We start from the raw sequence: 15,774 nt of genomic DNA, 5'->3' as shown, positions 1-15,774 counted from the left end.
ATGAAATGCACGAATATGCCTTGTATACTCACTATATTCGTGGACAACTTTCTGTGGCAATGAAGGGAAAGCTACGGAAGTGGAGCTTCTGCCCAGTTAACGTGCCAAGTAGTCCGGCAGCGTTCGACAGTGCTTTTTGTTGCTCGGAACAGACGCTGAATCGGCGCAGCTTCCACGTGCGACAGTTTCGTGTTTCCCCAGACGTGCAAGGGGAAAGCCGCAAAATAAGTAAACCTTCACACTCGGTGGTGTGTGTGTTCCGTGTCTTATTTAACTGTTGTTAATAAGGTGTTTATGTTTTCTCTTCCTCAGCCTAAACTAACGTTGATTAATATGCGGGACTCTTTTTAGAAGTGCTCTCACTTGTGCCCGCTTTGCCCCCCTAGCTTCCTCTTCATAGCCACAGAAAATTGTCCACAAGCATAGCTACTATTCCAGAAGTTGCTGTTGCTGGGCTAGTAGCAAGTAGTAGTAGTATAGTAGTAGCTACAATTTGTAGATCAAAATATTTGCCATAATGTAACTAATGAAAAGGTTAATTACCATGTATATATTCATTATTTGATTAATCAGATTGATTTCTTGTACAACTAATGGCCACCTCATCGAGCTATTTAGATCAAGGGTTTGAATTGTGCTATCAGCCACAGGCAATTTTTAGAAATTTGGTGCAGCTGAAAAACGCATTCTGAAATTCACTTGCTTTGATATGCATAAATCTGCGAAGGCTTTTATCAAATGCTACACGCCTGCATTCATCTATCTTACAAAAGAGTCCTGTAGGCTGAAAATTATTTTGGAAAGTCTTTAAATCACTTTTATTTACAAGCATTATACATATTTGTACGTTAATGTAAGAACACTACGGAATTAAAGCATAAATCCTAGGCGTTGCTAATATTCGTCATTGAAATAATGCCCTCAGCAGCCGTGCCTCTTCTGCCATCTCCTCAGCAGACCTTTTTGGCTTCTTGTCATCCTTGTCGTGTTCTTGAAGCTGCAAGGTTGCACAAGAAACACCGTGAACAAGAAATAACTTGGAAAGGAAGGCTTGTATCGAACAAGCTAACTACACTCGGGGTCCCATTTATCATGTTTAAAAAAAGCAAGCAAATCCTTCTGTGTAGTTGAAACCAACCGTACATCATCGGCAAGCTCGAGGAGAAGCATCCAGTATTTTTTATTCTCATAAGTAGAGTTCTAAAGAGATTTATTTACTGTGAGCTCAGAACGGCTAACACGACGGGAACAGAACACAGAGTACAAGCTCAAGCGGTGATCTTGTGCCTAATGCCGGTGCTGGTGATTGGACAGCACTCCTCGTGCTTGCTACAGAGCGGTTAACACTAATTAATAAACTTCTTAATTATCAACTTTACATTGACAATTCATATCTACACAAGGTTTGTAAAGCACATTTGAAAACATCAATTTCAGATGTTTGCGACACATTAAAGTTGCAGAGCTTCTTTTTCTATGCTTAAAAGAAAGCCTGAGAAGTTATTAAAAAGCTGCCACAGCTTACTGCTTGGTCACCATACAAGCTTTCAGTATGCAAAAACGAGCTCTGCAAACAGAGAGGTCTTACAGACGTGTCTTAGGAGTTCATAAGATTTCATATGCAAGAACTTGAGAGAGGAACAGGAAAATGACGTCAAGTGGAAGAAAAATTTAAATTGAGCAGTAACCATCAGAGGACGATTGTCACAGTCAAGCAACAGCTTCCCAGTAGCACTTCTTATATGTGCAACTGGGATAATTACTAACCCTGCTAGTTAATGCTATGAGGCATGCGGGCATGCTGCAATGCACTCGTCAGGTAGTCTTCAACCTCACCATGCAGCGGAACAAGAGATGCCACCAATGTATATATTCATTTCTCTTGTACTCATAGTTATCAGGTATACTGAGGCGAGCGTCTCACAAAGCATTGTCTGAGCTGCAAAGTGCTTTCCTTTAATCCTCTGTTCACACACACCAGTGCTCCAGCAGAGCACATCATGTTCAACCATGTGTGGTCCACACAGAACAATAGTTCTGAGTTGTCCTTTGCCGCTAGAAGCAACAAGGTGATGCCAAAAGCACATGCGCAGCTAGGGTGTCTCTATCACTGTTCTTGCAATCAAAAAATCTATTAGTCCTATGTGCAGCCACAAAATAGTAAAAGCAACCCCTGAATCTCCTTATCGGACCCTCGAAGCACTACACTTGTAATCTTGCAAGTAATCTTCCAATATAGTAATCTTACAGTGACCTCACAATGGCCTTGCTAACCTTTTGGTGCTGGGTGTCTTTCTGAAATGCAACAAATTCAATATCTGTCCAAGTAACGCATTAGCAAACTTTAAATACAAATGCTATGTATAGGTGAGATGCTAGTAAACAACCTACATATATTTTCACAGAAATGCCAATTAATTACTTTAACTAAGATGATTAGAATTCTTTGGGCAACAGGGACTTTCTGTTGCTGCCATTGTCTGTCCTTTGAAAACACCTCATAATGAATGTTAAGTCCCCTGATTCAGAGTTGATAAGACTTTCTTTGAATTTCTGTATTGTTCAAAAAATGCACAGGTTTTTCGTGCCATTCCGCTATGTTGAAAAATGAAAGACGTAAGCAACAATGCCAGTTGATAAGCTTTGTTGCACCACCTGTCGCATAAACACATATCCTCCCAAAAAATTCTTGTTTAATCAACTTCTGACTAGACGCTACCAGTCTAATGAAGCAAATTGCATCTTTTACCCATTCTGGCTTATTGAAGTTTAGCTGTACTATCGTACCGCTATAACAACATCAAAATTCAAGATTTGAGACAATATTGGTTCTACTGAAGAGAATATTCGTTTGCTAGCAGTTCACGTACGCATTTTGGTGGCAAAAATGTCAAGTACTCAGCCTGAGCAACTTGAAACAGCATATCCTGGATGCACGTGCACATAGTGGCCAGCAGCTTGGCTTGACTGGCCTGCAGCTGGCAAGCCAATGTGCTGGTCCCATGTGATAACACCGATCACACAATTGTGTACCAACAGCCATGCAAAAGGCGTCAAAGTCGGCTAGTTGGAGGCATCAGGCCTGCGTTTCTTTTGCACATAGTACTTGACGACAATAATTTCTTTTGTCTATATCACCATGCACAATTCTAGTGGATTGATGAGCACACATCATCAGATATAATGAGGGGACTTGCATGTCAGGTGCGACTTAACAAGGTTTGACTGTACGAAAATTATGACCTGTTAGAACTAGAATTAGCTTCGCCATAGAACTGACCTTGACATAGACATTGTCATTGTGAGAGAAGTCACCCGGTTTCCTCGGAAGCACGTGCACGTGAATGTGGTTTATTGATCTGCCGGCATCAGGGCCATCCTGAAAAATTAAAGTCGTGGTTAAACTTTACACAGTACGTTATGTATTTAGTCTACAACCAAACATGCCCTGCAGTATCTGAGTGGACATTTCCTCTTTTTTTCTACATTACATAATTGTCCTGGACCTTGAAATTGAGGAAAGTACACTACTAAGCCCCTGAGCGTCCTAAATGATTTATTGCAGTAGAAACTCGTTCATACGTTTTGGAAGAAACCGAGAGAAATAACATACTAACCTGGAAAACGTACTATCTGAAGTAACTAAAAATTTTGACAGACTCATTATTGCTGACATCTACGTAATGCGAAGCATCACGCCGATCATTGCGACATGAGATGACACACGTCGAGCTGGTGGTGCTCTGGCACCCCAAGATGCCTTTTGTTGTTTTCCTATTGCATGGCATGTTAAGAGGGCGGTGGGAAGCCGAGACAGAATTAAGCTGGTGGGCGACGGCTGATACCGCCGAAGCGAAACATGTTGCCCACATCGCACCGCCCGCAGCAGAGAACGGCAGCGCATTTGGATTATCGCCTACTAAAAGCATGCAGTACGCTATCAATGGCACTATGCACCATGCGCTGTGAAGCAGATAGGTGAAGACGCTTATCGCAAGAGGTTTGGCAGCGATAGTTGTGAATTCGGCGTGCAACGACCCAGGTGTAGATTTGCTGGTACCGGAATAAGAAACTGTGCGCTGGTGCTTTCACGTGAGACGGCGGCTCGATCACGCGCAACTCACGCCTTTTTCTTTCTTTTTTTTTATACGGCATCTAGTGGCCAAGAAATGCATACAATCGCAGTCTGCAGCAGGGAATGGCGGTGCGTTTCGGTTATCGCCTACTAAAAGCGTGCGCTATGCTTCCGACAGCACCACGTGCTATGAAACACATAGGCGAAGATGCTTATCGCAATACGATTGGTGGTGATAGCTGTGAATAGATGCGGTCGTGACAGCCAACTTGCCTGTATGGACAGTGTGGAAGAAGAGGCACCAAAGTGCTTCTCCACAGCCCTTTGCACCTTTTGGACCACTAGGAAGAGATCTTGAACTTCTTCGCTCGACAGGTCGCTCAGCCGAAGCGCTGGTCTGAACGGTGCTACCAAGACATCTGACGGAGGTAAAATCATGGAAAAAGAAGCTGATGCAATGACATATCTGTAGTGTTGTGTAATGAATACCTAATGCGCAATCGAAAAGGAAACTAGTGTTAATGTCTCTGTACTTTCGTGACTCGTGTCATAAATGCTAATGAGTTTCGATACTCAACATGCCCCTATGTCACAATGTTGTATGCTCTTTATAGAGTACAAACGTGCTGAGTTGAATTAATCAAACACAATAATGGACAAGCTGGATTACATGCAGAGAAAGAGAGAGACATCCAAATGTTCATGCCATCTGCATACTTGTGATCATCTATAGTCTATCACAAACAGACATACAACAGAGATACAGACAGGACAAGCATTTATATACCCACACAGGTTAACTAATACAATAACGGCACATTACAAGCACAGCTAACTGTGCTGACGCAGTCCATAACACATGCCAATTATCGAGAAGTGTTCCTTCTGACCGTTCTGGCAGTCACTGATATTATATTCGCCGATGTGACGGAGACTCACGGTACCGGCAGTTCGTGACGATCCCGTCTCTAGGTGCCGTCACCATGCAGCTTATGGCACATAAAGCACTGGAACACTTCGATACACTGTGGCAGTGTAGGCAAGACCGTGCACGGTCGGCCATGCCCTCAGCAGACTGGTTACACTTAAATAGAATATATGGGCAGTGCACCGACCATAAAGCACCTCACCTTCTCGTGCTACTTATAGCAGTGGCATTGTTGATGCTAGCTATTGACCATGTCTAGCAAATCGTAGCTCTACCCACTGCCGGCCTAGACCACAGGTCTGCTACGACGCCAAATGCGCACTCCAGACTGACCATGCCCCCGACGCACTTTGCAGTGATGTACCTTCAATAGTTGGCAAATGCAGCGCCACTGCTGTTGGCGGCACAAAATGCATCAGGCAAGGAAGTGTGGTCAGGGCACTCAAAAAGCTTTCTAGTAGTACACACTAGTCTGGTTGTGCTGGACTCGCTTCCGTACCACCTGGCCTGGTAGCACCGGCCTGGTCTGCCAAGTTTCCACAGGCTGAACACGTATATGCCCTGGCTAGCCTGGTAGCGTTAGCAGACTGCCTTGCAACAAGAAGATTATGAGCTTCCCCGGCAGCAAAGGCAGCTCTAAAGTTTCCTAGCGCCGCCCTATAAGTCAGGCCACTGCATTCCAGCCTCCTCCTCCTTTTTCCTGCACACAATTCTTTCTTCCAGGCTTTCCTGGTCTTGGTTGTTAGCTTCACAATGGTTCTAATACAATACTATGGCACGGCCCTTTGAACGTCTCTCAAAGCAAACACAGCCACGATAAACAACAAGGTAACATGAGGGTCAAGGATACGTCCTGGAAGCACAGGCATTTTGTTGACAAAGGCCATAGACAGAGAAGACTTGTAAAATAGCTGCGACGCCTCCAACGTCACCTGGCCAAACTGGTACTGGTCCTTGTCTGGTACTTCTGTTAAAATCATAAATAATAATGGAGCGTCTTAGAAAGGAAACGCCAAGCTGCGACTTCTCCAAGTGAGCAGATCGCAAAGCGTGCTTCAGGTGACTGGCTCAGAGCTAGCCAGAAAGGAGAAACAGCTAGCAAAAGCCAAAGGTGTCAGGTTACATGGCAGCCCATGTTGAAGAGGGAGCTGCTCCCTCCACGTTTAAGTTGATAATCCCTGAATCTCATCTCTCAGAATTCGTCCCACACTAAAAAATGCAAACCAGGAAAATTGGGCAAGAACATAAGCCGCACAGAGCCTGTTTGCTGCAATACTGCCCATGTTGTGCAACATGTATGCCTGACACCACCTGCAAAACACGCAAGTTGACAATTTATGTCCTGTACATATATTAAGAGGTACTCAGCAGCTGGGTTCTGGGTGAAGAAAGCAAAATGGATGACCTAAAATCATGCGGCAACTGCTCATTACAGCCAAACTTGCCTGTATCAAACTTGCATCTAGCACAAAAATGTTTTTTATAGTATCTGGTATTTGTTATAGGCATATATTTGTCACACACTAATAACAAAAAGAAAAGTTTGATATTTATTCAATTTATAACTGATTATTCATTACATTCATGTTATGTCACTGTTTAACTGTGCAAGCAGTTCTAACTGGCACACAAAATTGTAGTGCTGCTCCAAATCTTCTGTTCCATATAGATAATCTTTCCAAACTATGCTAACACATGCATATAAATCTCCTATTGCGCACCAACCCCTTCTCTATTTTGCACAAATAAAAACATTGGAATTGCAGTTAAAGATGCTTGTAAGTGTGGCTAAAACATCTAGAGTTAGTTTCACAACAATTGTTACCCTCTGGTAAAATTCGTGTACTCCTTTTGAAGAAAGCTGAAGAGGATGTTTTTTTCAGCTGGAATGTAAACTGCCTTGCACTCTATAGCAAGTTATAGAATGGTAGGTGTTGCAGGAATGGCAACTCCAATTTCTAACCCCAAGTGGATGCAGACGCCCGAGTTTGTTGGTGTGTCCAGAATCACCAGAAAGGCTGTCCACAGACTGCCTTTCTTTGCGTTGGAGATTGTTACATGCCTCGTTCTTGCACAACTGCAACTGATGCTGAAATCTGGCTTTCTCTCACTTGAGCATTCGGTTCCAAATGACTCAGATGCTCAGAACCGGTATGTTTCAAAATCTCGACAAGCACGAGGACTAATGAGGGCTAGTACTTGCCATTGCTTTTGGCGCTCCAACACGGTGAGAGGTTTCCGTAGAGGTCAGTCCTTCGGTGATCCCAAACGGGAATAGCACGCCGCGCCTTCTTGATCAGATCGTGGTTGATCACGGTCAATGCCAGGCCAACTGTATCTGAGCATTGAGCCACAACACAGCCCCACGGGTCCACCACCTGACGGGGAAAAAAAGAAAAGGACATGCACCCCTCCCCTTTCCACCGCAGCGTCTTCGGTGCATTTTAATGTGGAATAAACGTGGTTTCATTCATTCATTCATCATCCCAGCACTAAAGGGGCACACACTAAACAGAAGCATCGAATCGCCTGAGACTGGAGGATCATTCCTCTAGAACTTTATATTATTTGCCAAATGTAGCCGAAATCTACAATGCCACGGAAAGCCGATTAGATGGTATTGTTATCGACCTTTTATTTTATTTTTTATTTTTTTTTGTGGCCAACCAAGTTTCCACAGTACTTAGCAGGCAAAGCTGCAGAAGCTACACACATAGTCCAGTCACAGAAGTCTTTCTCAATGCATTTCGCAGTGCAATTTTTTTTTCTGCAACAATCTACATGCAGTAGCTACAGTAGAACATTGTTGACATGTTTTCAAGAAAACGCAGCAACAATACAAGACAGCAGGGAAAACATAACCATCAGGACGGCAGCAAATCACCACACTAATGTCAAAAACAGCTCTGAATGGCTGGTGGCGCTCATACTGAGACAGGGGACCGAGTGCGCCACTGCATATAATTAAGGGCCACGTACAATGCTCCGTGACAGTGGCCCATTTTTCAAATCTTGACATGCTTCACCGCGTAACAGGACTTTACTGCGGCAAAGATGACTGAAGAGAACCAGCGATTATGCAACGCATATGTTCGTGAAGCATGCTGTAAAACACAGGAAGCGAGTGAAAATTCTGCCATGGCTTTACTCGGGTATGGCAAGAGGTGCGCACAGGCACCCTAGATGAGTTTCCTGGGCCACAGCACTAAACCTTGTAAATTGCTCAAACATAGTTGCACATCAAAGAAATTTATAATTTGCACACCATTTTTTCTAGCCATGGCAAGTACACTAAAAAAATGTTATTTAGGTGAAAAGTTAATAAGTAATCAATTAATTCTTAATTGGTATGCCTAGCTATCTGCAACGGAAAACAAGGTACCGAAACACAAGTTACAGAAAGAAAACGATACGAGTTATCATAACACAGTGTAACAAAACTCTTCCCTAAATAATCAAAAGCTTTAATGCAACAATAACTCACCAGCGCATGTCCATAAGAAGACCGTTTGGAATTGTGCTGCCCAACTTGTGCAGCAGACACAACGTAGCACTGGTTCTCGATTGCACGCGTTCGCATCATTGCCTGCATCCACAAAAACCAACGGAAAATAAAACAACATTTAAATAACACTACAGGTTGTGGTTCTTAATTGTTAGTAACGATTTCTTTATTAATCCATGTGCTTGTACAGGTACACTTTTGCCCGCATAAGCATGTGCTGCTTGTGAGTGGGCATGCTCAGCAGTCACACACCAAGTAAACAATGGCGACAGAGAACACAACAAGAGTAGCACAGAAAAGAAGAATGCAAGAATGAAATGAGTATTTCTATGTAACAAGGAAGTGATGGAAAGAAAGAACAAAATGAAAATCTTAACCTTGCAAAGAAATTATGGTAATGCTCTATACTATGCAGAATTGAAGACAATTGTGCTCAATCGATGAACATAAACAGATTGCAGCGAGTTCTCTGCATTTCTGTTCTAACAAGGAGGCCAGTTACCATATCAAAGCAAGTGGGCTGATGAAATTGTTAATTTCCTTTAGAGCATCCATAGTGCTATAGAACCCATGAGAAATCAAGCATGTTGTATTTTAAAACTCCTCTGTACCTCTTACTATGGCCTTCTCTCTTCCATTGCACAGTACATCAGTTCAGGTAGGCAAAAAACATATACACTCCCTAAATGCCTCCCTTCATTAAACAAACTTTTTTCTTTCCCACAGATAGTACACTGTATGAAATAGAAGCATGAACACCATCCCCTTTTCTGCAACGGCAATTGCAAACTCTAAACCCAGTTTACCACGGCTGTTCGTCCTATACATTATGCCTGTTCACCCTATCCAATGATGCATGTTGTCATCATTGTCAAGTCGCCGTTATCGTATCATCATCAGTAGGCCAACTCTTCATTCTCAGTTACAGCCTCGCCATAAGGTGAACTTATTGTAGGTGAGGGACCTTGTAATGGTGGCACCCAAATATATTTCAACTACCTGGGGTCCTTTAAGGTGCGGCCTATGCACAGGATCTCCTCACCATGAGAAACAAATCTACAGAATAAAAATGGGTTAACATGCATAAGGCAGTACCAAGTAATGACAGGCAGCTTACTGCTATCTTAATTGAAAAAGAAATGTATAAACATAGCTTTCTACCAGTACTAATGTATCAGGCAAGAACTTGAGGTTTTTAACAAAAGAGGCTTGAGAGGAAGTTAAGGACCATGAAACAAGCTATGGAACAAAAAATCTTAGCAGTGACGCCGTTAAGATGCAGGAAAACAGCGGTGTGGATTAGAGTGTAAATGGAAGTAGCCAATATTCTAGTTGACATTAGGAGGAAGAAATCGAGCTGGGCAGGCCATGTTAATGCATATAGGGCAGACAACTGGTGGTATATTAGTCGCAGAATGGGTGCTGGGAGAAGGGAAGTGCAGTCGAGAATGGCAGGAAACTATAGGTAGTGTGATGAAATTAGGAAATTTCCATGTATAAGATGGGGCCAGCTGGCATGAGAGAGGATAATCAAAGATCACTGGGACAAACATTTGTTCTACAGTGGGCACAGATAGGACGACAGTGATGAATGCATATGGTACATGAGCACTTTTGTACAAGCCATAAGGCAAATAAAAACTATATACTTTTCCCACCACCGACACTGGGTAAAGGCTCATGTTTCTGCAAGAATGTGCTGTTGAGTGTTGGATGCGCCAACCACTTCACTATTACGTGGCAATGGCACAATGTACTCATTAGAGGGTGGCGATACGGGCTTGTTGATTGGTTACCATGGAATGGTGACCAACCAACAAGCCCGTATTGCTATCCATTTTATGGAATGGTATCTGGATAGCGCAGCGAAACATGGACCCAAAAAGAAACGAAGACATCTACTTGTCTTCGTTTTTTCTTGTGTCCGTGTTTTGCCGCATTATTCGGATACCATTTCATGGTAATCCATAGGTTTCACTGCATAGGAGACTCTGAGAGTGACAGGGTCTGTGCGTGTATTTTGGAGGCCAGAACCGGCAATACTGCCATGGACGAGGGCAAAGTTATGTGCATCACAAGGACGCTGTTATTGAGAAGATGGCAGTGGCTGATGCGAGAGACTGCTGCTGTAGTAGCCAAACAACTCCAGAGCCAGAGGAATCACTGATGTCCTTATATTTTCTTTTTTTGTTTTCTCAGTAACAAACAGCTAAACCATTGTGAAGGGAAGTGTATGGAAGTGAAGTGTATGTCAACATCTGCTTTGATATAAGCTTCTGTCTCACAGGCACATGTTCTGGGTCATGAACAGCTGAGCTGACATTACCTCTCAGTTAATCAGTCCTGATGAATTCACAGCTTTACTAAAACCACCAGATTAGTTTGGTCTGACAACATGCGGCAAATACTCCTTCATACATGAAATGTGATATCCAAAAGCAACATTCAAGTAGAATTTGCAAACAGAAAGAAACGAAAAAGAGAATAAAAAAAGAAATCATACACATTCACAAGGTTCAGCAGACACAAAATGCACACAGCAAATAAACCCACCTCCCAGTGAGCCATCCCGGTGGGCACAGTAAATGCTGAAGGGTACGTCAGGATCTCAGCACCCATTTTTGTCAAGCTGAGGGAAAATTCTGGAAACCTGAGGTCATAGCAGTGGAGTCAAGTAGTCAAGGAAACAATACAGCTGCAGAACCTCTTCTTGCTGGTTGTTATAAGTTAAAGCTGCACCAGTTTTTCTTAGGTACAGCCAATCTCAAATTGAACACTGCCTGTGAACAGAAGTGACATAACCTGTTTCTACATGATCAACAGTGGTCAAACCCGGGATGCCTCAGGCCACAGCTGACATAACAACTAAGTGACATGTCTTCGTTAGGGCAGTCTGGTGTTTTGCGCTAAACAAAGTAATTATGGATTTGCATCAACTAGCCCGCCAATGCATTGTGCAGCAACTGCACTTTCTACTTTGCTTTTTTGACTATTAAAGGGAGACCTCTTTATACAAGTCAGTTTCTTTAATAGGTCAGCATGCCACACATGAGTACAGTGACTCATACTTGCTCCCTACTTATTTCACAGGCGTGAGCTTGAATGTTAGTGAGTGGCAAAAGTGGTGAATGGATGCGAGTATGAACAGGAGTGAGTGCCAGTTAACATGAGTACATGAGGGTGATTTTGAGTGGACTTGAGCGTCAACGTCAGCGAATGTCAGCCAGTGTAAGTTGATGTGAGCATCTATGGGAGTGCCAGCAGCTGTTAATCGAAGTGACCATAAATCTGAGTGAGTGCTCGTGAACATGGGTCGGAACACGAGTACTTAGCCTACGAAAATATTGGTGAGTAAGTATCCGCTTATCCTATCGACCTATGGTTTCTTTGAGCCCCCTTTTTAACATCTTTTTCCCATTCTTATACTGCTCGTTTTTGAACTGTTTCCTTAGTTTTGGGAAGGCTAAGCCCACTAGATCGACGCCGCCCACGTACATGTGAAAAGTGTTCTGTTTTTGTCGCCCCCTGCTTATTGAAGGAATCTGCAGTGCAACCCCTCGCAGGTGTCTTCTCTATCCCAACCAAACCCCCTTTTCAACATGTTGACTTGGCTCACCCTACTGACACCTACATTCTCCTTCTCAATCGAGGGTGGAGGAAAGTTAGCTACATAAACGCTGCCAAGGAAAGCATTTGTCGCTCTGGGTGTCGGTTACTTCCAGGTCTTCACCTTCTTGTGAACCTCTGCCTTAATCGTAACGGAATCCAACAGCAGCACTTAACCTGTCAACACTTAAAGCAATGGGCAAGCATTCAGCATTAACCATACCTACATAAGCGGTGCCCCATACAGCGGCACATGCTGTGCCCAGTGTGGAAGCTGCAACATGGGAGCATGAACACTTCTTTCGGACATGTTTGTAAACTAGCCACTGCTGAGCTCATCAAGCACATGCAATAACGGGACAGACAACCTCTCAGAACATGACTCAAGATAACACCGCTAATGGAAAGATGGCTTATCGTATTGGTTAAAGTGAGCCATGTCGTCCTTATAAAACACGAATTTATATTCTTAAGTCTTCACTAAATGTCGCGAAAAGTGACCTTTGGTGCCCCACATCGCAAAAACATGAAGATGCATAAGAGGCCTATCACGTGACCTCCTATTACTGTACGCAGTTCCTGGTCTTCTATTAGTATTGAAATGCAGTATACTTTTCTTTTGTTATAATATTTTTCTGACTTACACGGTACATATAGTGATTGGAAAAGTGGTGTTGTCTTCGCCACAATTTTTGAGGAGTTGGCTTGGTTTGTCTATCGACAGAATAATGACGGCGGAGGCCAGCCAGCCATGACCTAGGCATATGCTTGGGAAAAAATGCAGTACAAATGTAAGAAAGGTTGGCACAACAACACAAACTTATTGTACCTGCTTTTTATTTTCAAAAGTGGTTGAAAATGTAAAAATGTAGGCAGTTAACCACAGTTGCACTCACTCCTGTGGAAGCAGAATGACGGGCAGCTTTCACAATTTGCGATGTGGGCTATCGATATCGCTCTCACTTCTCAGCGTTGCTGGAGGACTCTTACATTTTTTTTTTTAGAGGCTGCTCAGATCGAAAAATTCTGCGTACAAAATATCCATGCGCTTTTGGGAGTAACTGCTGCAGGTGTAAACACTACTTAGGGGTGAGCTTTGTGTTGTGCCATAAAACATAAGATCCTTAAAGATCAGTTGTCAGTCCCTTTAAACAGGTCCACGGATGTGACACACTTCATTTATAGCTGCTTGTCTCCTGGGAAGAACCCACATCAACTTGCACTCGTAATTTCGAGTAGAATACTGAAGCTATCACCACAACCTCTGGCCACAGCAGATTCCCTATGCCACAGTTCTCAGCAGACGTACAGTTAGCCAGATGGATTTACAGGATACAGGTCCAAATATCGGTAGCTGTGTAAAGTATAAATTATAAATAACAATAATGGCCATCTTGAATTATGAACCTGACCTACGACAAATGAAGAAGCGGCAAGAAATCCAAATTGACTGTGGCAAGACAGTATAGAAAAAAAATTTTGGAGCTTTTCAATGTAGCTCGGCATGTTAAAAACATACAACGTACACACAGCTGTGGTGCGGACTGCGTCTCGTTTAACAAAAACAGAAGGATATAATTCCTAGGCCAACTTTTCCAGCAGGTGTTGTGACAGGTACGGGAATCGTCGACCCTGCAATGGTGTAGTCTGACTCCCGGCTCCTGAATGTCCCGACGTCAACATCGAAGAGATGAACCTTGCTGTACGTTCCCACCGTGTCCCCTGTACTGTTGATGATCACATGTGTGTTGTAAATGCGGCTGCTCGGTTCGTTTACGTCCTGCAAAGTTTTATTCTCGTCAGAGGAAATTCTCGTTCTTGTAGAAATCCTGTCCTGGCTTCACAGAACAACACACAAAATGGCTTTTCAAAATGATCTCTTGGAAAGTGAAGAATAACAACGGAGAAAAAGGAATGACAAATGCCCAAAGTAGTGTGTGAGCTTGATAACGTATTCCACTCACTGTCATTAAGTAGCCATGCACAAGCTTTCATACATATATTGTAGTGACAGTATACGTCCCAAATTGCGCAAAAATTTGTGCACAGAAAACAGTTTTCATTTACAAAATATTCCACTGAGGCTGGTTTGTAAAATGTGTTATCGTTCGTCATGAAGGTGAAATACACTTTTGTAGCCTCATCTACAAATGAATATGTTGAAGCTATGCAAAACTGCTTCAACAAGAATGGCTTTATTGTGCTTTCTTGTAGACTTCAGCGATGACAGACATTTTGATAAGAAATGTAAATGTCATGCCATGAGGCGCAAAATGCAGACAGAGAGTGTGCCATTGTGGATATGCCTATGTATGCATCTTTCAAGCCCTATCTACACGAGGCAAGTCACTTATATCTTTAGAAAGCTTAGAACACACCTTAACGTGGACACTGCCAAGTGATAGCCAAACGCCTAGCTTCCGTGCGAGTTCCTTGTACCTGGTGACAATCGGACCATCCAGTGGCTCAGCCAATTCATATGCTTGCGCCTTCTTTTCCGCTATGAAGTCAACTGCTTCCGGTAAAAAGACCACCTAAAAGACAACAATGACGGTTAAGCAAAATCATGGGACGCATGCTGTTATATATGAAAGCTGTACCGTAAAATCACATTGCATATCGTAGATTTCCACCAAGTACTTGGTAAATGCGAACGCCGTACATTGTTTCGCCGTAGCTGTGACAGATGGCACCACCAATATGTTGCAGTGAAATCGACACGTTTTGTCGGTGGCATCGCCCCAGACAACGCGCACTTTTGATTTTTTGTGAACGAAACAGTCAAGTGATAGATGCAAACTAAATTTACCAGGCAATGCTATCTCTGTGCTAAGTTTCAGCTCGAACAAGCAAACAGTTTTGCCAGAAGAGTCATGTATATTTGGTGCTCCTACGTACGAAACGTCTGAGCAGTAGATGCTGGTGTTTTAATACAACAGTCCACAATGTGATGGGAAATATTGTCAAGGCGGTGCTAACAGGCTGTACGGCCGGTCATTACGCAGAAATACTTTTCAACATCAACAAATATTCCAGCTTCTATTTTGCTGCAATGCTCTCGAGCTCTCACCTGGGCACCTCTCTCCCGAGCTTTTTGGATAAGCGCGGAGCACGTCTCAAAGTTGGCCGCCTTATCCGAAGTGGACGTCACTTGGCACACGGCGATGAGGTTTCCGTTTGAGGAACTCGTGCTAAACATCTTGCGTGCCGCTGATGGACGTACCAACGATCTCACGATCAGCTCGCAGAACTTGCCTCGTGCGGTGCGAGATATGGCGGCCAAAGCTGGCGGAGAAACCGAGAGTTGACAGTCAGAACAAAGCGGAAATTACTAGCAATACGGCTGCTCGCAGCGATCCTATCACCCTGTTCTCTCGGTCGGCGATTGCACGTACTTAATTGCGCGGTCGTCACAGCTGCGAGCGGCCGAGATCGGACGACAATAAGCTCAATGTCCAGTAACAATGCAAAACAGCAGCAGTGAAGCCGACGTACCCATAGTCGTAGGACTCTTGAGAGCTCGACAATTTAAGTTCTCACGGCTGTTTCTGTGGCTGGTTTCGGGTGCGACCGGTACATGTCGCACTTTCACTGCTTTCGCACTCGAAAATAACGCCGACAAGCGACCTAAGCACCTAGGGACATCTAGAGGTAACAACA

The 15,774-nt window shown here is 43.5% G+C and overlaps 1 protein-coding gene across 3 annotated transcripts; it reads right to left on the bottom strand.

Annotated features, from left to right (window-relative positions):
* Positions 1 to 791: 791 nt before the first annotated feature.
* Positions 792 to 15,763, bottom strand: NitFhit (NFT-1 protein). 3 transcript variants are annotated; one of them, XM_065423899.2, is made up of 11 exons: positions 15,610 to 15,763; positions 15,185 to 15,399; positions 14,554 to 14,648; positions 13,691 to 13,841; positions 11,062 to 11,172; positions 8,488 to 8,589; positions 7,207 to 7,381; positions 5,854 to 5,970; positions 4,349 to 4,494; positions 3,281 to 3,379; positions 792 to 997 (listed from the first exon to the last, which is right to left on the bottom strand). In XM_065423899.2, exons 1-11 carry the CDS (start codon positions 15,611 to 15,613, stop codon positions 905 to 907), a joined length of 1,308 nt encoding a protein of 435 aa, XP_065279971.1. In that variant the 5' UTR covers positions 15,614 to 15,763; the 3' UTR covers positions 792 to 904. The 3 variants fall into 3 exon arrangements, with proteins under 3 accessions (XP_065279971.1, XP_065279969.1, XP_065279970.1); XM_065423897.2 differs by having other exon boundaries at positions 13,691 to 13,894; positions 14,493 to 14,648; positions 15,610 to 15,762; XM_065423898.2 differs by having other exon boundaries at positions 13,691 to 13,894; positions 14,493 to 14,648; positions 15,510 to 15,759.
* Positions 15,764 to 15,774: the final 11 nt, after the last annotated feature.

The sequence above is a fragment of the Dermacentor albipictus genome, chromosome 6, assembly GCF_038994185.2.
Source record: "Dermacentor albipictus isolate Rhodes 1998 colony chromosome 6, USDA_Dalb.pri_finalv2, whole genome shotgun sequence".
Lineage (NCBI taxonomy): Eukaryota > Metazoa > Arthropoda > Arachnida > Ixodida > Ixodidae > Dermacentor > Dermacentor albipictus.
This window is presented reverse-complemented; position numbering and strand designations above follow the sequence as displayed.